The 23,781-nt window shown below is 39.6% G+C and overlaps 1 protein-coding gene across 8 annotated transcripts in view; it reads left to right on the top strand.

Moving 5' to 3' along the window:
- COBL (cordon-bleu WH2 repeat protein) overlaps window positions 1–23,781 on the top strand; it is an 803,866-nt gene that overhangs the window by 743,405 nt on the left and 36,680 nt on the right. For all 8 annotated transcript variants that reach the window (XM_073549883.1, XM_073549882.1, XM_073549884.1 and 5 more), the window contains 4 exons: window positions 9,401–9,510; window positions 10,978–13,091; window positions 14,319–14,426; window positions 20,699–20,941. In XM_073549883.1, the coding sequence (XP_073405984.1) occupies window positions 9,401–9,510; window positions 10,978–13,091; window positions 14,319–14,426; window positions 20,699–20,941 (2,575 nt within the window). The remainder of the gene's footprint in view (window positions 1–9,400; window positions 9,511–10,977; window positions 13,092–14,318; window positions 14,427–20,698; window positions 20,942–23,781) is intronic.

Genomic DNA, 23,781 nt, shown 5'->3' with positions numbered 1-23,781 from the left:
TCTCAGCATTTCAGGAGCTTAAGCGGAGATTTACTTCAGCTCCAGTTTTACGGCAACCTGATGTCTCACTTCCATTTCAGGTGGAGCTAGATGCTTCTGAGATTGGTGCAGGAGCTGTTTTGTCCCAAAAAGACCCTGTGACTTCTAAGATGAATCCCTGTGCCTTCTTTTCTCGAAAGTTCTCCCCATCTGAACGCAACTATGACGTGGGGAATCGGGAATTGTTGGCCATGAAATGGTCATTTGAAGAGTGGAGAGATTGGTTGGAGGGAGCTAGACATCAAGTTGTGGTCCTCACCGATCACAAGAATTTGATTTATCTGGAGTCGGCCAAACGCTTGAATGATAGACAGGCTAGATGGACCTTGTTTTTCACGCGTTTTAATTTTGTGGTCTCTTTTCTTCCGGGCACTAAGAATGTTAAGGCAGACTCCCTTTCTAGGCGTTTCTTTGCTGATTCTCTTAATGTGACCGAGCCTACTACCATCGTAGGTGAGGGGGTAGTTCTTTCTGCCATTTCGCCCGATTTGAGAAGCGCCCTGGAGGAATTTCAGGAGGATAAACCTGAGCGTTGCCCTATGGGAAAATTGTATGCTCCTGACCAGTGGAGAAAGAGAGTGATGTCTGAAGTTCATTGCTCCACATTGGCTGGTCATCCAGGTATTTTTTGTACCAGAGATTTGGTGAGTCAGTCTTTTTGGTGGCCTGCCTTATCTCGTGATGTCAGGAATTTTGTACAGTCCTGTGGGACTTGGTCTCGGTCTAAACCCTGTTCTTGTTCTAGTGGGTTGCTGATGCCCCTGCCGGTGCCCAAGAGGCCATGGACCCATATCTCAATGGATTTTATTTCTGATCTTCCTGTCTCTCAGAGAATGACTGTTATCTGGGTGATTTGTGATAGGTTTTCAAAGATGGTCCATCTTGTACCACTCCCAAAGTTGCCATCTTCCGCTGAGTTGGTGCCCTTGTTTTTACAACAGGTGGTTCGGTTACATGGGATTCCTGAGAATATTGTGTCGGACAGAGGAGTCCAGTTTGTTTCTAGATTCTGGAAAGCCTTTTGTTCCAATCTGGGAATTCAGTTATCCTTCTTCTCCGCGTTTCATCCCCAGACCAATGGGCAGACTGAGAGAACAAACCAGACCTTGGAGTCTTATTTAGGATGATTGGGTCTCATTTTTGCCCTAGGCCGAATTCGCGCTGAACAGTAGAGCTAGTTGTGCCACTTTGATGTCACCCTGTTTCTGTAATTTTGGGTTTCAACCTCAATTCTCTTCAGGGCAAGTGGAATCTTTGTCCTGCCCAGGTGTGGACACTGTGGTTGAGAGAATGTAGCAGATATGGGACCAAGTGGTGGATAAGTTGTCACTCTCTCAGGAAAAGGCCCAGTGATTTTCCAACCAGCATAGGACCATTGGTCCCCGGTTTAAGTGGGTGATATGGTTTGTTTGTCGTCTAAGAATATTCCTATGAAGGTTGCATCTCCAAAATTTAAGCCAAGATTTATTGGACCTTATAATATTTTGGGGATTCTTAATCCTGTTTCTTTTCGATTGGCTCTTCCAGTTAAGTTCAAGATCCATAACGTATTTCACAAATCACTGTTGAAGAGGTTTGTTGAGCCAGTAGTTCCTATGGCAGCACCTCCTGACCCTGTATTGGTTAAAGGCAATGTGGAATATGAGGTAGAGAAAATATTGGATTCTTGTTTGGTTAGATGGAGACTCCAGTATTTGGTCAAATGGAAGGGTTATGGCCAGGAGGATAATTCTTGGGTCTCTGCCTTTGATATTCATGCCAATAGATTGGTTCGTGCTTTTCACCGGGCCCATCCTGAGTGGCGTGGATGAGGGTTCGGTGACCCCTCCTCAAGGAGGGGTACTGTTGTGAACTCATTTTCTGGTCTACCAGTTGTGAGGTCTCCTTCCGGGCTCCCTCTGGTGGTAACAGGAGGTAGTGAGGTTGATTTAATTAGTAGAGATCTGCCACCTGATGATGAGGATAACGATTGGATCTCTGGAGTCTCAGACTGGATTTAAGACAGCCAACGCCCTATTCTGGTGCTGGTGATTCCTTCTGGCTTTTCAGGTCTTGGTTTTCAGCTCTGTTCCAGTCATCTCAAGCTAAGTGTTTCTGCTAATGTTCACACTTGATTTTGTTGGTCTATTCAGTTTTTTGTGTGGTCAACCAGCCCCAGCTGGGGCTGTGCTGAATTTCCACTATTATTTACCTGTATTTGCCAATTTGCTTTTTGTCCCTTATTAGATTGGCCTCTTTTTTTCTCTGTCTCAGAATATTTTAGAGTGCTGATATAGTGGGAGAAGTCTAGAGACTTCAGGGTTAATTTTGTTATCAGAAGTGTTGGACATTATTTTAGTAGGGTTTTTCAGCAGATTGCAGACAGTGTCTTTCCTTTCCTGTCCTTTCTACTTAGTTTGGGCCCCATCGTTTGCTCAGCCTATTTTCCTGCCTGTGTTTGTGTTTTCATCTTGTTTCACCGTCAATACATGTGTGTGGGCTGTCTATTCCTTTGGGGTCTGCTCTGGGGCAGTTAGTTTTCCCCTTTTCTTGCTTTAGGCTTATTTAGTCCTCCGGCTGTGACAAGGCATCTAGATTCATCATAGGAATGCTCCATGGCTGCTGCTAGTTGTGTGGTTAGGATCAGGGGTCTGCAATCTGCATAGTTACCAACCTCTCTGGTTTTCTGTGACTTAGCTTGTTTAGTTTTCTTCCTCGGTGACCCATTTATAACAATGCACTAGTGTTTTTGTGGTTTCGTGGTTGAGGAATGAGCGGATCCGGGAAATATTTTTGAGTTTGAGGCGGCAGGAGGAGGCGAGGGCTTGGATATGTGGTTTGAAAGAGAGCGCAGAGTCGAGGATCACCCCAAGGCACCGAGCGTGTGGGGCTGGGGAAAGAGAGCAGCCATTGACATTGATGGATAGGTCTGGTGGAGGGGTAGAGTGAGATGGGGGAAAGATGATGAATTCTGTTTTGTCCATGTTCAGTTTGAGAAAGCGAGCAGAGAAAAGAAGGCTGAGATAGCAGACAGACATTGTGGGATTTCAGTCAGTAAGGATATATATGTCAGTAAACAGCAAGTGCTAGTAAAACAAAACAGGGTATTTAGTTGATAATTTTTTGCAAGCAATGTATACTAAGCTGCTCTACCAAACATCAAGGTATACCCATCAGAGCAGTCCCTAACCTGATGTATTTAAAACCTGACCATGTGAATAGTACCTATATGAGCAGAATTCAGAAAGGTAATGTCCGATGTGGACACGTTGTGGAAGACGGCTTTATATGTGCATGGCCGTCTTCCACAGCGTGGACCAAGGTGTGAAATTGAACAATACCTGACCAAAGTGTGAAAGTAGACAGTGTCCTACAACTTCAATGCTCTGCCAATGTCTTAGGCTAGTTTCACACTTGCTTTTTTTTGCAGCGCGTTTTTCCCGCAAAAAAACGCATTGAAAAAACGCATACAAAAGCATACAACTGCTGCGTTTTTTTCAAGCATTTTTATGAGCATGCATGAAAAAAACGCAGCGTTTTTATGCGTTTGTATGCGTTTTTGGTGCGTTTTTACCGCGTTTGCGTTTTTTTCCAACATTAGGTGGCCCCTCACACTAACCCAAACCATGACTTTACTAACCCTAACCCTGACCCTAACCCTGACCCTAACCCTAACCCTGACCCTAACCCTTAACCAAATCATACTTAACCCTAACCCAAACCCTAAACCCTAACTAACCCTAACCCTAACCCTAACCCTGACCCTAACCCTGACCCTGACCCTAACCCTGACCCTAACCCTTAACCAAACCATACTTAACCCTAATCCTGACCCTAACCCTGACCCTAACCCTTAACAAAACCATACTTAACCCTAACCCTGACCCTAACCCTGACCCTAACCCTAACCCTGACCCTAACCCTAACCCTGACCCTAACCCTTAACCAAACCATACTTAACCCTAATCCTGACCCTAACCCTGACCCTAACCCTTAACAAAACCATACTTAACCCTAACCCTGACCCTAACCCTAACCCTGACCCTAACCCTTAACCAAACCATACTTAACCCTAATCCTGACCCTAACCCTGACCCTAACCCTTAACAAAACCATACTTAACCCTAACCCTGACCCTAACCCTGACCCTAACCCTAACCCTGACCCTAACCCTAACCCTTAACCAAACCATACTTAACCCTAATCCTGACCCTAACCCTGACCCTAACCCTTAACCAAACCATACTTAACCCTAACCCTGACCCAAACCCCAACCCTAACCCTGACCCTAACCCTAACCCTAAACCCCCTTAACTAACCCTAACTCTAACCCAAACCCCTAAATTCCATGGTTAAAAAAAAAAACGCATATGCAAAAAAACGCATACATGAGCATGCCAGTGCGCACATATGCGCATCCATAGGCTATAATGGCCATTTTTAGCGCAAAACGTGCGCATATGTGCGCATGCGCTTTTTTGCAGGGCCAAAAAATGCAACATGCTGCGTCTGGAAAATCCCAACGCACACCCCAAAAAAACGCAGCGCATGAAAATCGCATACATGCGCTTACAAGCGCGCAGGTATGCGCACCCATGTTAAATATAGGGGAAAAAACGCATGCGCACATATGCGTTTTTTTCCAGCGCTAAAAAACGCAAATGTGAAACCAGCCTTAGGTAAACTATTTCAGACCAATTTAACTCCCCCTGCTGTTAAATTTGTGTATTTTTTCATGAACTCATGATTTTTTTGTCTAGAATAGTCACTATTTTTTCAGGCATAAAAATATTTTTTTCCACAAAATAATTTGATCAAATTGCCCTATTTTCCAAAAATGGTTTTATGGTTTCACATATGTGTTGCATTGGTAACCTAACACCTTGCGTTGTTCATGATTGTATGGTAGAAGCAAAGCTGAAGTTTGGGATCCTGAAAAAACACAGCAAAACCTGCTTTTTGTAAGCAGCTTCTTTACTGCCAAGAGAGCGGGTTTTGCCTGCAAAAAAAACTGCATCAAAAATGTAACAAATGAACTTAGCCTAACTCTTCTAAATCCTGCATATAAACTGTTAATTTCATTGTCCCAGCACAAGTGCATATACTGTAGGTGCATTAATCCCAAATTAAACAATTGCATCAAACATCAATACATAGAAAATGCAGCAATATAACACATAGCAGCACTATAAAGTCTTCAGGAGGGTGTTTCTTCTCTTTCCACATTTTTACACATCCCCTCTTTACTGTTACTGTACTCGGCAACTGGACCTAAAAAGCAAAAAACAGCGATGTAACTGTGCAATACATTACATTTCATTATTAACAAGGTAAGCAGGACAATCCTGATGATAAGTCACAGTCCTTACATAGGACAAAGTCTGCTCTTTCAATATGATAAGAGATCACCATCCTTTCTATAACAGACACAGTGGGGTAATAGAAGGACACAGTCCATGTCACATTGTGAAAAGATACATTCTTTTAATATGCAGCAAAGAACACAGTCTTTCTTGTAACAGGGCAAGTGATACAATCGTAAGTGGATGCAGCTCACACCATAGTTGAGAGTATAGGACCCTCTAACCTTACAAGCGCCATTCTCAAGGCACAACAAAGTAAAAATAATTTTAGCCTATCCTGCTTTTATTCATGCTGTATTTCAGCCATGAGAGGAGTAACAAAAAAAATCTGTGTTTCCAAAAATGAATTATCCAGCCCAGCAAGGAACAACAGGTGTACAAAAATCAATACTTGGGCAACTGGTACCTCCAAAACTTCTGCTTCCCTCTATCCTTTATCTCTGGATCCTAAGGGGCAGGTTTCTTCTCTGTTGGAGCCGTCGGCTTCTTCCAGGGATGATCTTGTAATCTCCTGGTGTGCAACCTTCCAAATATGTACAAATAGAAAAGATGGAGGGCACCATCACAAATGGGGGATCAAACCTGCAGTATGTTTATAGTTAAATGAGTACCACCCAAGACAAAAGAAGACATTCAAGAAAAGCAGGGATCACCATACAAAATAACAATTTTTATTTCAAGGATATACACAAAAACCACAACAGGATATGAAACCATTTAAAATACACAAAAAATGGTTACCAAAGTAACACAAAATGCACAAAGGAGCAACAGTAGTTTACTCAACTGAGTAAATTACAATTTCGCAATTTTCCAACTTTGAATTTTTATGCCCTTAAATCACAGAGATATGGCACACAAAAAACTGAATATGTAACGTTTCCCACATGTTTACTTTACATCAGCACAATTTCGGAAACAAATTTTTTTTTTGTTAGGAAGTTATAAGTTAAAAGTTGACAAGCGATTTCTCATTTTTACCTCACCATTTTATTTTTAGGGACCACATCACATTTGAAGTCACTTTGAGGGGTCTATATGATAGAAAATACCCAAAAGTGACATTATTCTATAAAGAATTTTATTAAGTTTAAGTTTATTAACTCTTCAGGTGCTTCACAGGAATTTTTTTAATGTTTAAAAAAAAATGAACATTTAACTTTTTTTCATAAAAAAAATTATTTCAGGTCCAATTTTTTTTATTTTACCAAGGGTAACAGGAGAAATTGGACTGCAAAAGTTATTGTGCAATTTCTCCTGAGTACGCTGATACCTTATATGTGGGGTGAAACCACTGTTTCGGCGCATGGCAGAGCTCAGAAGGGAAGGAGCGCTGTTTGACTTTTTCACTGCAAAATTGGCTGGAATTCAGATCGGACGCCATGTCACGTTTGGAGAGCCCCTGATGTGCCAAAACAGTGGAACCCCCCCACAGATGACACCTTTTTGGAAACTAGACCCCCCTAGGAACTTATCTAGATGTGTGGTGAGAACTTTGAACCCCCAAGGGCTTCACCGAAGTTTATAACGTACAGCCGTACAATTAAAAAATCATATTTTTTCCACAAAAATGATCTTTTCACCACCAATATTTATTGTCCCAAGGATAACAGGACCCCAAAAGTTATTGTGCAATTTGTCCTGAGTACGCTGATACCTCACATGTGGGGGTAAACCACTATTTCTACGCATGGCAGAGCTCGGAAGGGAAGCAGCGCCATTTGACTTTTTTGGCTGGAATTGAGATCGGACACCATGCCGTGTTTGTAAAGCCCCTGATGTGCACAAACAGTGGAAACCCCCCACAAATGACACCATTTTGGAAACTAGATACCCCAAGGAACTTATCTAGATGTGTGGTGAGCACTTTGAACCCCAACGTGCTTCACAGAAGTTTATAACGTCTGGGCGTGAAAATAAAAAAATCATATTTTTTCCACAAGCATCTTTTAGTCTCCAATTTTTTCATTTTCCCAAGGGTAACAGGAGAAATTGGACACCAAACGTTGTTGTCCAATTTGTCCTGATACCCCATATGTGGGAGAAAACTACTGTATGAGCACACATCGGGGCTTGGAAGGGAAGCAGTGTCGTTTTGGAATGCAGACTTTGATGGAATGGTCTGCGAGTGTCATGTCGCATTTGGAGAGCCTCTGGTGTGCCTAAACTGTTGAAACCCCCACAAGTGACCCCATTTTGGAAACTAGACCCCCCAAGGAACTTACCTAGATGTGGGGTGAGCACTTTAAACCCCCAAGTGCTTCACATAAGATTATAACGAAGAGCCATAAAAATAAATAAAATCTTATTTTCTTCCACAAAAATGATATTTTTGCCCCAAATTTTTTATTTTCCCAAGGGTAAAAAGAAAAATTGGACCCCAAAAGTTGTTGTGCAATTTGTCCTGAGTAGGCTGATACCCCATATGTGGGGGTAAACCACTGTTTGGGCACATGGCAGAGCTTGGAAGGGAGGAGCACCGTTTTACTTTTTTTGGCTGGAATTGAGATCCGATGCCATGTTGAGTTTGGAGAGCACCTGATGTGCCTAAACAGTGGAAACCCCCCATTTCTAACTCCAACCCTAACCCCAACACACCCCTAACCCTAATCTCAGCCCTAACCCTAGCCCTAACCCTAACCCTAATGGGAAAATGGAAATAAATGCATTTTTTATTTTATTATTTTAGGGATTATTTTTTTAAAATTTTTTTAATGATTTTTTATAAATTATTTTTACACTTTTTTTTACTTTATTACTTTGTCCTGGGGGGGACATTACTGTGAAGTGTCTGATCGCTGATCTAACACTTCACACAGCGCTGTGTCAGATCAGCGATCTGACAGGTGCTGCACAGGTTTCCTCACTGCCTGCTTTCAGCAGACACTGTGGAAGCCGCGTCCCTGCAGGCCCCCGGATCCAAGATGGCCATGGGGGCCTGCAGGGAAGGAGACTGTCGGAGCAGCGCAGCACATTGCGCTGCTCCGGTGGTCTCATGGAAGCACGGAGGGAGCCCCCTCCCTGCCGATGCTTCTCTAATCCCCCAGTACACTGCAATCATGTTTGATCGCAGTGTGCCATTGGTTATCGTGCCGGGGGTGGTCCGTGACCACCCCTGACATATAGTGCCGGGTGTCAGCTGTTATAATCAGCTGACACCCGGCCGCGATCAGCGGCGCCCCCCCCCCTCGGGGGCGCCACTGATCGCGATTACGTACTATCCCATCCCCGGTCATAGGGGGCCCGGGTACCGTGGAAGGGATAGTACGTTAGATGTCAGAAAGGGGTTAAAATTCTTGGAGGTCATACCAAATACTAGACGTGGTAGTTTTTGTTGTGGGGTGTATTCATTTTTACATCAGCTAATTTGAGTAAGCTTAGGGTAGCATGATCATATTTTCTCTCATATGGTTGTCTGTACAAAAGCACTTAAAAGGGTTTTCCCATGAACAAAGTTTATTTTAAAGTTTATTTACTTCTTGGAATACATCTTGGAATAATAGTAAGTTCCACAATTGGATGAGTTTAAAAAAATGTACCTGTGCTGAGATAATCTTATAAATGTGTCCCTGTTGTGTACTGTGTAATGCCTGTGTCTGACCGTACAGGAACATGGTCTGATCATACCACAACTGCTGGGCAGGGGGGGAAGCAAGAGAGTGTGTACAGACAGCACAGCATGGGATCACAGCTGATTCTTTTTGTAAGATAAAACATTTCCCTTCCAGTTTTTTTTTTTAAATAATTATTTGTGATCCTATACTGTAATGTATATATACTTTTATACTTCCTCCCTTCCCAGGAGCAATGGTATGATCATACAATGTGATTTTGTGGATTTTTTTTTTAGATTCTGTCTCTCACAGGTGAAGTGTACCTATGATAAAAATTACAGTCCTCTCCATACTTTGTAAGTGGGAAAGCTTGCAAAATCAGCAGTGTATCAAATACTTATTTTCCCCGCTGTACATACAGTATGTATGTTTGTGTGTATTAAAATTAACACAAATGTTTTGTAGTTCTATCAGAACAGAAGATGAAGTGTCACTAGTAAAAGATGGAGATGAAGAAAAATTTATAGCTGAGCAATTCCAGAAGACACTAGCAGAGCTTGATGAAGACTCAGAAGGTACTTTTGTTTTCACCAATACCTACCGTGGTTCTGCAATAATCTATAAGATTATACATAAACGATAATTTTCTGATCTGCACAGGTTCAGAACTTACAGAGTACTAATTCCTTTACCATTTGATATGCCTTTTCCCTGTTGCCCATTGGTTTTTAATTGTGCCAAAATATTTCTTCCACATAGTGTGAAAAAGAGAACGTAGTGTTAAATATCTAAAAAAAAAGCCCTACCCCTACTATTTTAATACAGTGCCCAATTTATGATCGTATGTATTTAATAACAATATACTTTCCTCAAAAATAGTGCACATATTGTCAACTTTAGTGCATTTATTGTCAATGTATATATTGTTTTAGTCCACGTATTGTCAATGTAAATATTGTTTTAGTGCACGTATTGTCAATGTATATACAGTATGTTTTTTTCACTACTACAACTGATTGACTACAATTTATTGAAAACTTAGAGGTTTTTTTCAGGCCTCCAGTTGCCGATGTGCTGACAGAGAGACTGCTCCCCCTCGGTCATAGTTCTCATGAGGGTTTAAACTGATCAGTAGCAAGCTATTTATATAAATCAGACTCATACGGCTGACCTCACCAGTAAAGAAGCTGTACCGTGCAATCACATTGACATACCTAACAGTCATGGAGCATAAAGTGACACATGCCCATGACCGATATTTAGATCATATAGATTTAAAGGGGTTATTACATTTGTAAGGGCCCATTTAGAAGCACCAACAATCTATGACATGCATTTTTTGGAACACCCATTCACCGATATCTGTTTCTGTAAGCATGCCGGGAGACACCTGATGAATTAGCAAAATGCCCATTCATCAGGTTATTGGGTTGTTCTTATTGCTATTAATCCCTTACTGTCAGGGTCAGTATTCATTTTTATGCTTTCATCTCCCCCTCCAGAAACTTGTAACTTATTTATGTTTCTGCCATCAGAGAATCAGAGATTATAGTGGATCAATATTCCACATCATAAAAGTGTTATATAAGTAGTTTTATTATACTGACAAATGAACAACGTGTTCAAATTACATTTAAAAATAATTATCCATGTAGTGATCACAATCACCCTGACTTGAGTTTCGCCTGCCATCTTCCTCTGGTGTCCCAGACTAAATGAAGCATGAGTTTTTTCTACCATGAATATTTAATATTTCTATTGGATAAAGACATCAAAACAGGTTTATCTAAATTCATGTGATTTTTACTTCAATCTGCTACAGATCCTCGATATTATACCAAAATTTTGCTACACAAAAGATGCACCTTCGAAAACTGCTATAAATCTATAAGCTTATAAATATCATAAATTTGCCTTTATTACTTTGTTCATGGACCCAAATGTATTTAAAGGGAATAATATATGTCTAGTGACTATATGTATATTGACAATGTGTTGGCAATACCTATAAGCTCAGTACTATAATGATTTTTACTCTACAGATATGGATGATGGAGACATTGGAGAGAGGAATCATATTGGTACTAGATCAAGTCCTGTAGGTGAAGAGTCAAGTCATTATAATGACTCCAGTGAACATAGTGCTTCTGTTCCTGTTACTGTTATAGATGAGGTTCCAGAAATTAACACTGTAAAGTATAATCCACACAATCTCACAACAGTGAAAGAATACAGTAAAATATTCAGTTCGTCTGACGTCAGTAACAGGCAGAGTATTAGTAAGCCTCCAGAAGTAGAAAAAATAGAAAAGAAAAATACTAAAACACACAAAATTCCCCAACCCACGTCACAAGAAGTTACATTAAAGGCTGAACATTTGAAACTTGAGGAAAATCACATTACATCAAATGTGGCAATGTGTAATAATTCACAAAAGCAATCTACTGGTAAAGAAAGTCAATCAAGTAATATAGTTGCTTCTTCGATCAAAGTATTTCAAGAAACAAGACAAACAAAGGAAATAAGAGATATATTGCCAGACAAAATTCAAATCAAAGACAACCATGCTTCAAGTAATGTTCACAAGACAGCAGAGCCACCTAAACCAGTACTGAGGCGACAAAAAATATATGAGGCAAAAGCAGGCATGACCACTTTTACAGTTGTTCCTCCCAAACCAGATATAAAAAAATATGACAGAGAAGTTTCCATTTCAGCCAGTGCCATTAAGATAGACGATCAGGGGAACCTGATAAGCCCCCAGTCTTCATTTGATAAAAAAGGTACGAAAAATAATATCATTAATGAATCAGAGGGAACCCTTATTGAGAGGCCTCTTTTAGAAAAAGCTAAAGAGTTCTGGAGATCAAATTCTATGGAACCACAAGTTGTGGACTCAAAAGAACAAGCTGTGAAAAAGTTAGACCCAGTTAAAAGTTATAAGCCAAATCAAGCTCTAGAAAATAAAGTAAATTCTACATCAGTTATGAGTTTAATTCAACAGATTCCTGGAAATAAAGTAAATGATACTAACAACCAGTTGCTGTTGACAAAATCATCACCAAAATCATCAGCAACTGCTCCAGAGAAGATGATTATAATTGAAAATACTATCAAGGGAAGAACAGACATGGTAAAGCCTACAGTTCATGGTAAATATAATGGAGTACAGCAAACAACATCTACAAAAGGTCCAAGTGACAACAGAAGCATTATTGAAAGCACAATTAAGGGGAAAACTAACCTACCAAGTCCTGTTAATGAAATGCCTAAAGGATCACAACATACAAAACCAATTTACTTTCCAGCAGCTTCACAGGAAAAAGAATTCATTATAGAGCAACCCAACATGGAGAGAAAAGATTTGCCATTTCTGAAGTCTTCCAAGCGGACATCTAGCCAATATGTTGCATCTGCTATATCCAAGTATACCGAACCTGTAAATATAAAAGCTGAACAAACTTCAGAGGCCAAACAGATTACAAACTGTGGTAATAAGGACAACGTATTAAAGAACAATGGGAACTTTATAGCAGAGAAGCCAAAAGTAGAAGTCAATGTTATAAATAAGCAAGAAGTAAGTGCAGATTGGAAGAAAAACTTCAGCAACAGTAATGATGGAAACATAATAAGTAGAAATCTCCTAATGGAACCATCAACTAAAATGAATTCTGATGGTAAACAAGGTATGGCGTTTAAAATAGAGAGATCGTTGTCAGAACAAAATGGTTTAATTGGATCACAAAGTATTTGGGAAAACACAACCATAACTAAAAAGACAAGTTTAAACTCTTCGACTCCAGAATCTTCCCGTCTTTCTCGACCAATATCTGGCCTGCCGTCGAATGCCTTTTTAAAAGCTGTTAGAGAGAAATCTGGTAAAATAGAACAGAACAATTCTATTTTCTCCATAAAAGCCGCACCTGCTGCCGCAGCAGCCCCCGAGATTGAAGAACAGCATGATGTAGGTAATGATATTATACCTTCAACAGTAATAGATGAACCAGACAATCCCAGTGACAGTAATATTTTTGGACCTAAGGCTAGATTCCGACCAGTTGTACAGAAACCTGTGCAAAAAGATACCTCAGTCCATAGTGCCTTAATGGGAGCTATTCAGTCTGGAGAAGGCAAAGAGAAGCTTCGAAAAATTCAGGTACGGTAATCTGTTTCACTTATTTCTAAGTTTATGGTTTCTGTATCATGTTTAATTAAACATATGCATATAACACAATGTAAAAATAAAATGCAGTGTGTGTGTATATATATATATACACTGCAGTAATGGTGCCGCCACATTGAATAGTCCGTTTGTTGTTAAATAGGCTGCAAATCATACCTTCTGGTGCCTGAATATGAGTCCACTGCTTAAGATATAGTTTACCAAAGTACTTGGTACTCCAAAATTTGTAATTGATTGATTTTATTTTCAGAATGCAGTAAATATACAAAGTGATGTATCGGTCTCACATGACAGACCTTTTTCAAACACACTGAGAAAGAATAGAAAAAAATTACAAAAGTTACAAAAACAAGTATATTTACTTAGGTATCAGAACATATCCAAAACAGCATTGTAAAACAATATAACAAGTCATAGACCAAACACTTCAATAACAGGCATAAACATATTTCCAAAAGTAATGATATTACAGATTGAAAATATATAATAGTACCCAATTGGAACGCCAAACATCATTACTGCCCCCTCTGTGAGTTCACATAATTATTCTGCCCCAGTTGTGCTTCCACATACTATATAAATAGTACAGTCTCTATGCATCCATATAATAGTAGTGCCCCCATTGTGCCTTGATATGGAAATATTGCCTTCTCTATGCCTTCACTTAGTAATAATTCCCCTTGATTCCCCCACACAGTATGAGTGCTCCTATTTTGTTTTCATGTAGTAATAGTGCCTCCACATAGAAATAGTGCCCACATAAGGCCCCCACACAGTAATAATGCCCCTATGAGCCCCGACAAAATAATAGTGCTACTATTGTCCCTACACATAGTCCCTATGTGCCTACACATAGTAATTGTGCACCTTCTACGCCCCTACATTGTAATAGCGCCCATCTGTATCCTCAAGATACCCCTTTGCATCCTGTCACCAAATGGCTGCTATCTGTCTTGGCCCATCCGACAGTTGCCAGAATGAGATGAGCTGCTTACACAGTAACATGAGGTCCACTATATTGTCAAGTTATTTTTGTCTTGATTTGCAAAAAATGTGTTGATGTTAGTTTTCTTCATGTGATCTTAAAATGCAATTTTATTGTGATTCTTCTTAAAATACAATTTTATCAAGATTCATTGACATGAATTTTTACCTGCCTAAAATATTTATTTAAGACAAGATTTTTATATGTTACATTAGAACTCACCAACAAATGGAAATGAGAGAAAGTTTGTTGAACCAGAGAATGAAAGGTCTGCATTACTTTCAGCAATTCGAGCTCATAATGGCATCTCAAGGCTGAAAAAGGTTGGTGGAAACCAATATTGGATGTGTTATTGCTATTTATTATGTCTGCACATATACTAATCATTAAATAATATACCGTGTGGCTGCAAGTGTGATTTAGTTATTGCCAACCCCTGTTAGGTGCAACAGGTAAGTTACAGGTGCTGTTAATTACGCAAATTAGAGAAGCATCACATGATTTTTCAAACAGTGCCAATACTTTTGTCCACCCTCTTTTTTATGTTTTGTGTGGAATTATATCCAATTTGGCTTTAGGACAATTCTTTTTGTGTTTTTTCATTTAAGACAAATTAAATGAAGATAATAATACCAAAGAATTTGTGTTTGCAATCATTTTCAGGAAGAAACTGAGTATTATCTGACAGAATTGCAGGGGTGTCAATACTTTTGGCCACAACTGTATATATAATAGTATATAAGCAAAATATAAAATGTAGAACTGTATAAATATAATATTGTATTTGTAAACACACTCCTCAACATTGAAGTTGCAACCACAAAAAGGAAAAGTTCTGGTATAAATCACAGGACTGATTGACATGTTAATGATATGCAAATGATGAAAAAATGGAAACAAAATTTTCCAAACCTATCTCAATTTATTCAAGATCGAGTATGAGCGACACAAGCACAAATACACGCACTTATACCTCTTGGGATGCTATCAAAAAGTTTGTCTGCCACACTTAATTTCAGCATGCAGATCATCCACTGGCAGCTTCCTTTGCAGTTGCTGACCAATGACATTCCAGATGTTCCTGATCTGAGACAAGTAATCTGAAGTCATTCAGTTGAAAAGTGGTTCCTAGGGCACCTTTCAGAAATGCACATGGAGCACATCTGGTTTGTCATAGGTCAGCAATTGCAAAGCAAGCTGCCAGCAGTGGATCTTGATAATTTGCATTTCCATGTGCATTCATTGTGGCAGTAAGTTCCTCAGACAACCATTGATAACTTAATTGATAGCATGCCAAGATGTGTAAGTGTGAAGAAGTGGAATGAGTAGATCTGTAAGTCGAGTACGGGGTATTTTAGCAAGTGCACAATTATTACTGACTAATGCATTTAACATCCCTGGAAATTGAAAGCCACCAAAAATTACAGGAGACAAGGTGGCTGATGCCATTAATTCCAGGATTCTCAGTCAGGTCAGAGTCGTGTGCCTCTTTTACTATATAGAAACAGAATTAGAGGTTTACAAACAAATCTTGATATCTTTGGGTTTCTCAAGCCAGATATAGGCCAACTGTCAACAGCACAATTCTATTCACCAGAGTAGTAATTGGCTTGGAATAAGTAAATTTGGATAGACAAAAATTACACGAATTAGTGTCTGCTCTTACATTATTGGTACAAGGTATAATAGTACAAATCAGAAATGCCCCATATACCCATCATACATATCCACGATCCCATAGGCCCGTGCCCATATACCCATTATACATATTCGCCATCCCATAGTCGAGTGCCCATATACCCATCACACATCCTTCATCTCATAGTCCCATGCCTATATACCCATCATACATATCCTCTATGATGACATCAGCGTCGCCATGGCAACCATTGTGACATCATAATGAGGGGTGGGGCTTGATACGCACACACTGTTTCCCCACTATGCATATAGGGGCATTATGACATCATAATGAGGGGCGGGGCTTGACTCACACACACTTTTTCCCCCAGTATGTAGATAGGGGCAAAATTGTTTGGTGAATTGAAACGCGTGGGGTTAAAATTTCGCCTCACAACATAGCTTAGGATGCTCTCGGGGTCCAGACGTGTGACTGTGCCAAATTTTGTGGCTGTAGCTGCAACGGTGCGGATGCCTATCCCGGACATACACACATACATACATACATACACACTTTGAGCTTTATATATTAGATATATATATACACACATGTCATTGAGACACATATATATTTCAGAGAGTTCTTCATAGCAGAATAGCCGCTAATTCAATTGCCGGCTTTTGTCAAATCATTCCCCAACCCGACATGAAATGACACATGGTTTACATACAGTAAACCATTTCATTTCATGTTTTTTTATATGTATTTCATTAGTAATTAGATGAGGGTTGATGTGTAAAATTTGGGAGGAGTAGGTGTTAATTTAAGGGGTTAATGCGTTGTAAAAAATGCGTGGGCTCCCGTGGTAATTTGTCAACCAGAGAGGTAAAGCAGGTGAGTGAGGGCAGATTTTAATAGCCATGAGAGGGACCATTGTTTTTGGCCCCCCCGGCTACAAAAATCTGCCCCCAGACACCCCAGAAATGGCGCATCTATAAGATGTGCCAATTCTGGCACTTATCCTCTCTATTCCCATTGACCTGTAGCGGTGGCGAATGGGTTATTGTAGCAAAGGGTTAATGTCACCATTCGATTGTAAAGTGACATTAAGCCGATTAATAATGGAGAGGTGTCAATAAGACACTCACCTGCTTTACCTCTCTGGTTGACAAATTACCGCGCGAGCCCACGCATTTTTTTATAATGAATTACCCCCTTAAATTAACACCTACACCTCCCAAATTTTACACATCAACCCTCATCTAATTACTAATGAAAGATATATATATAAAAAAAAACATGAAATGAAATGGTTTACTGTATGTAAACCATGTCTCATTTTATGTCGGGTTGGGGAATGATTTTACAGAAGCCGGCAATTGAATTAGCGGCTATTCTGCTATGAAGAACTCTATGAAATATAAATATATCATATGTGTGTGTCTCAATGATATATATATATAATCTATATCTATATGCATTCTATGTGTCTATATCCTTTCGTTTGTGTTAGAAAATCTGTCATAGGGCTCCATTATATGTCCATTTTGTAAGCCGACGAGAAAATCTCAGCATACGGATGCCATACGGATTACATATGGATGCTTACATGCGCAAAATACATGACCGCACCTTGATTACGGATGTTATTCCGAGCACTATTTAGGGGACATTTCTCCGTATTATGCATGTAAAATGCGGACCGTATTTTGCGTCGGTTAGTGTGACCCCGGCCTAATTATGTTTAAAAATTGTGCTGATGGAAAGTTGACATGTGGAAAATGTAATTTATTAATTATTTTGTGTGGTATAACGATGTTATTTAATGGCATAAAAATTTAGAGTTTGAAAATTTGCGAAATTTTTGGTCAAATGTTAGATGTATTCAAAATATACGCAAATCACATCAACCAAAATTTACCACTAAAATGAAGTACAATAAGTCACGAAAAAAAAATCTCAGAATCACATAAAGTGACATTGGTCAGATTTAAAAAATTAGACTTGTTCATTAAGGTCAAAATTAGCTCTGCCATTAAGGGGTTAAACTAATATGATTTTTTAAATTCTTGATATCACTTCTCCTCTATGGAGAAATTTAACTTCCAGCATGCTCTGACTACTGGAGACTTTTGTAACCTGCTTGAATTTGTAGTATTCTTAACAGATTGCATTAAACAAAAAAGTGTTTCGTAAAGGGGTTTTACCACAAACAAACTTAATTTCAAAGTTGATTTTAAACAATACATCTTGGAATAAAATAATTTCCACAATTGGATTTTGACCATGCAGGGACATGGTCTGATCATACCACATCTTCTGGGCAGGGGAGGACACAAAAGAGAGTATATGGACAATACAGCATGGGGATCATAGCTGATTCTTTTTGTGAGATATAGCATTTCACTGCCTATTTTTAAAAATGTTTTACCTTAAATTATTATTTGTGATCCCATAATGTAATGTCTGGATACTCTCTTTTGCTCCCCCCCACCAAGGAGCTGTGATATGATCAGACCATGTCCCTGTACAGTCAGACACGACCATTAGGGCCCCATCACACATAGCAACTCATCAGTGATCCCGACAATGATATCACCTTGTCAGGATCGTTGGTGTGTCGCTACATGATCGCTGGTGAGCTGTCAAACAGGCAGCTTCACCAGCGATCAGGACCAGCAACACGCGGGTAACAAGCGACGCATGTCGCTTAGTTACCCGCAGTGTATCTTAGTTACCAGCGCGCTGATGCAGGGAGCTGGTAACCAAGGTACACATCGGGTTTCTAAGGAGCACGTGGCACTTAGAAACCCAAAGTGTACCTTGGTTACCAGCTCCCTGCATCAGCGCGCTGGTAACTAGGGTACACATTGGGTTTCTAGGTGCCGTGCGCCCCTTAGAAACCCGATGTGTACCTTGGTTACCAGCTCCTGCTCGCTGGTCGCTGGTCTCCCGCATGTCACACGCAGCGATGCGTGCTGGCCAGCAGGAGACCAGCGACCCCAAAAATGTCCTGACGTTTCAACAGCGATCAGTGATATCCGGCAGGGGGGCCGGTCGCTGATAGCTGTCACACACAGCGATCTCGCTGGTGAGATCGCTGTTGCATCACAAAACTTGTGACTCAGCAGCGATCTCGCTAGCGAGATCGCTATGTGTGACGGGGGCTTTACACAGTACACAGCAGGAGCACATTAATAAGATTATCTCAGCACAGGAATATTTAATTTAAACACATCCAATTGTGGAACTTATTATTATGCCAAGATCTATTGATTAAAATGAATTTTGTTCATGGGAAAACCCATTTACGGATGAGTGTAACATGACTGTTAGGCAACAAAGAAAACCTGGATTATCTAGAGAAGTTGAATGATGTAATAAACCCTCTTTGCCATCAGCCTGCTATGTAATCTATGATAGCCTAGTGTTCTAGGACAAATAACATTATATTATTTACTTGACTGCTAAAATGAAGACTGAGCTCTGACTGGTTGCTATGAGCAACAAAAACAGTTTTCCTGTAAGTCATTTCAAATGAATAAGGCCCAATAAGTATAATGCTGAACCAACAACACAGGGGAAGCAGGGCTCAGTTTTTTTTGGCCCCCTCTGTATAGAGCAATACATTATATGGATATTGTAGACAAGCTCTTATGTTTTGGTTCCTGGTAGCTCAGAAGATATGAACAATATACAGAGTGTTAGAAATGGTTATTATTACCATCGGAATGCAAAAAAAAATCACTTTATGAATTTGAGGAAGCTTGTTAAAATTATACTGAAGATCAAATTTGGAGTAGAGTTACCTGAGATGTTCATATGGTATTTAGGTATGGCCAAGGCACAAATTTTATTTTCATTCATAACATCAAAAGGATATATATATATATATATATATATATATATATAAACTCAGCACTCAGGGGTTCAGCAGTAGAATAGTGAAAATATTTTATTCAGACAATCCAATTGCTATCGCCTCTATGGCAATCTGTTGGTTTCTGATGAAGGTCTGAAACTGAAGACCAAAACATCAAACATATTGTGTAATTGGATTGCCTGAATAAAATATTTTCACTATTCTACTGCTCAACCCCGAGTGCTGAGTTTTCTCTATTTATGTCACGGACTGGATCTGTACTCAGCCACCGCAATTCTTTTGTACTCATGTATAGTACTATATATTTCAAAAGGAGATATGATCAGATTATGCAGTGTATATGCAGCTAGGCAAGTGTAAGGGCACGAGCACATGGCCATATTATTGGTACGACTGTGATCCGACAAAACATCAGATCGGTTCCGGAGCAATATTAGGCTAAGGGGCCGTGCACATATCAGTTTTTTCCTCATACTGACAGTCTGGGGAAAAAATTGCAACATGCCCAAGTTTGATCCAATATTTGGATCGCACGTGGCCATGCAAGACGATGAGTCTGTAGAAACCCCGGACTGCACTTGGATGAGATCTGAGTGCAGTCCGATTTCCCGGACTGGCGAAATGGAGAAATTTCTCTCCATCATCTCCTCATCTGAGAGAATTGGATCACTCTGTGATCACAGTCTAATCATACTTTATATACTCTGTTGTGACCCTAGCCAAAAAAAGAATCCGATGTTAGGGACCCACGCCCACTTCTCCCCACACCTTGCTTCTGGCAACAATGAATGACAAAACATTGTGTGCAAGAGTCGGCCATCAGTCACTGTGGAGTGGTGAAGGGGGTGTGCTCTCCTTATTAATACAGTTGTATCCCTGGATAGCTCTTTTTAATTAGAAATCTGTGGTTTTAATAGTTGCAAATACACTTTGTAGAAGCTCAGTTTAGTTGGTCATCACTCAGAACTTGTTATTAGTGTCATGGTATAATAAGAACAAGGATATTAGATATACAAGTGACTGTTGTTTGACAAGGTGTATTCCATTCTCTTCTATTTTTGAAACTTAATAAATATGTTTTCTTTGGCTAGGTATCTTCTACTGCATCGGATGAACTCCAGATCTTAAGAAGCGTAGAAACATTGCAGAATAATGATTTTGTAGGAATGAATGCATCAATTCCCCCTCCACCTTGTTCACCACCTCCTCCTCCACCATCTATATTAAATACAACAGCAAAATCGCCACCAATCTCTCTTAACAGTTCGGTGGATGCAAGAGAAGAGTTATTAGAAGCAATTCGTTCAGGTGCAGGGGCTTCCAGATTGAAAAAGGTACTTATATTCAAATTAGGTTGTCAAAGAACTAACTTGACGGAAAATTTCTCATATATTAGAATGATGATGTTGTATGATAGCGGTTTTCAATATCATCAAATTGAATGCCCAACCTTAAATATAAATAAGTATGGTAATACTATTCTGCTTGTTTCTATAATATATGTTTATAGTGGATAGAGATCCAAATCCTCTGCATATGCTCATATTTAAAAGATCACATTGCTGGTCACAGAACGCTAGGAACTTACAGAACACTGTCATACATTAAACTCAATAATACAACAGTAACTCACGGCTGAGGAAAGTTCCAATAACTTGCTTTAGATCATTTGTACTTTGTCCATGTGCTTTCTTTTTATTGAAGAGTTTTGTATTATACACTAATAATTAGGGCTAGTTCAGATGAGCGTATTATTTGGACGTGTGCTCTCAGTAAAAATCAGACAGCACATTGACCAATGTAATTCAGAGGGGCTGTTCAGGTGTGTGCACATGTTGCGGATTCTGCTGCACATCCGCAGCGGATTTGGCCCTGCGGATCCGCAGCAGTTTCTGCTGCGGTGTACAGTACCATTTAAGGCTATGCAAAATGAAAAACGCAGTGCCCACGGTGCGGAATTTTCCGCACGGATTTGCTGCGGTTTTAAATCCACAACATGTCTCTTCTTTGTGCGGATTCCGCAGCGGTTTGGCACCTGCTCCATGACAGGTGTCAAACCGCAGGGGAAAACGGCAGAAAATCCGCAGATATTTACCTGCTGATTTAGACAAATCAGTGTGGAAAATTCCGCAGCAGAATCCGCAACGTGTGCACACACCCTTCAGCTGTCATTGTTTTCAAATGGACCAGGTGTCAGTGTGAAAAAGAGTCTCCACCTTTACTATTGTTTTGCGTATCTTATGTATATAAGTCTAAGGGTGCACAATATTGTATCTGATTTTTTTTTAATATATTGTCATTATTAATCTGGGGAATTGTATTCGATCTTGTACATTTTAAAATGTTTATGTATAAATACAGATGTCACGTGAATGCTACATTGCCTTAAAATATGAACACATGGAATGTATGTATATGGCACACCGATGACATTAGGAGTGAAAATCGCATTTTTTTGTATGTTTGATTCACCTAAATATGTATATAACTAGATATAATGTAGATGTTTTTGTTTTCATATGAGTTCCAAGTGCAAAGAGAAGCATTTATCAAACCTTTGCTTTTCTTTTGTTTTCACATTAAACTGAACTCTGGCTTTAAACTCACTTGTTTTGTTAAAATTGCCTCTTAGCTTGCATGAGCAGTCAAACTCTTATTTCCCTTGAGTCTGCATTTATTTGTTGTGGCTGTTTTGTATTTTTTTGCCACAGTCATGGAAAGCAATGCATTGTTTAGCAACAATTTTCCAACACAGCGGCAAAAACTTTGTGGTTCTTTTGCAAATATGAAAAAAAACACACAACACACCTGCAGTGTGCGAACGCAGCCTGAAGTTAGTAATTGGGCTCTAATGTGTCATATGAAGTTCAGCTGTGGCTATTATTTAACCAGCATGTACAATCCTTCAGTTGGATAATGACAGCATTTTGTTCATATTAAATTAGTGAAGAAAAGAGAAAATCAAATTCAGTGAGTGCATAATTCAAAGACATTGGTTTTATTGCAAAGCTTTGAAGATCAGTAAGTTACTACGCACCATGTTTTTGGACTATAGGAAGCACCTTACTATATCCTCACCCCAGGTGTAGACTACAGATAATAGTGAAAACATTTTTCCTACTATTTAAATGTGGTCAATATAACTACAATCCCCGATTCCAAAAATAAAGTTAGGACGCTGTGTAAAATGTAAAGAAAACAAGAATACAATGATTTGGAAATCTCATATAGTGATATTTTATTAACAACAGAATGTAGAACACAGATCAGAAATTGATATTTAGGCCGGAGTCAATCTAGCGATTAAATTGGATGAATCCAATGCAATAAAAAATCGCATTGCATTCGTCCCAATATTATTCAATGGTGCTGCTCCCATCATCCGCTTTTTTATCGGATCCGTTCCTCGGACCAAGACAATCGCAGCATGCTGCGATTGTCACCGATTTTCGGATCGGATTCGCCAATGCAAGTCTATGGATGCGATTAAAAATCGCATTGAAAACGCACCACACGTGTGACTTGCGATTAAATCGCAAGACTTCTCCAGGTCAACAGGAAAGAGCATCAGGCATTGGTTGTCAATTTGATGCTTAGATGCGAATAAAATCGGTTCATCGCCGGAAAATGGGATGACAGACGGAACCCTGGACAAGAAATCTTTGTGCGATTTTGTACCGTTAAAATCGGACCGATTTTTTAATGGTTGTGTGTGACTCCAGCCTTAGACATTTTTCCATTTCATTTAAAAAAAAAAGACTCATTTAGAAATCGATGGCAACAACATACCGTATCTAAAAAAGCCCACCACTGTGGCATTGTCAATTCTTTTTACAACAGTCTGTAAATGTCTGGGAAATGAGGAGGCAAATTGCTGGAGGTTTGGGAGAGGAATATTGTCCCATTCTTGTCTGATGTAGGATTCTAGCTTAATTACAGTTCTGGGTCATCTTCAATGGATTTTTTGTTTCATAATATGCCTAAGGCCGGAGTCACACTAGCGAAAAAATCGGACGAATGCAATGCGATAAAAAATCGCATTGCATTCATCCCAATGTTGTTCTATGGGGCTGCTCCCATCATCCGATTTTTTGTCGGAACGTTTCCTCGGACCGAGACAATCGCACCATGCTGCGATTGTCACCGATTTTCGGATCAGACTCGCCAATGCAAG

This window comes from Dendrobates tinctorius, unplaced genomic scaffold (genome assembly GCF_039654945.1).
Source record: "Dendrobates tinctorius isolate UK_male_01 unplaced genomic scaffold, ASM3965494v1 ptg000162l, whole genome shotgun sequence".
In the NCBI taxonomy this organism is placed as follows: Eukaryota; Metazoa; Chordata; class Amphibia; order Anura; family Dendrobatidae; genus Dendrobates; species Dendrobates tinctorius.
This window is presented reverse-complemented; position numbering and strand designations above follow the sequence as displayed.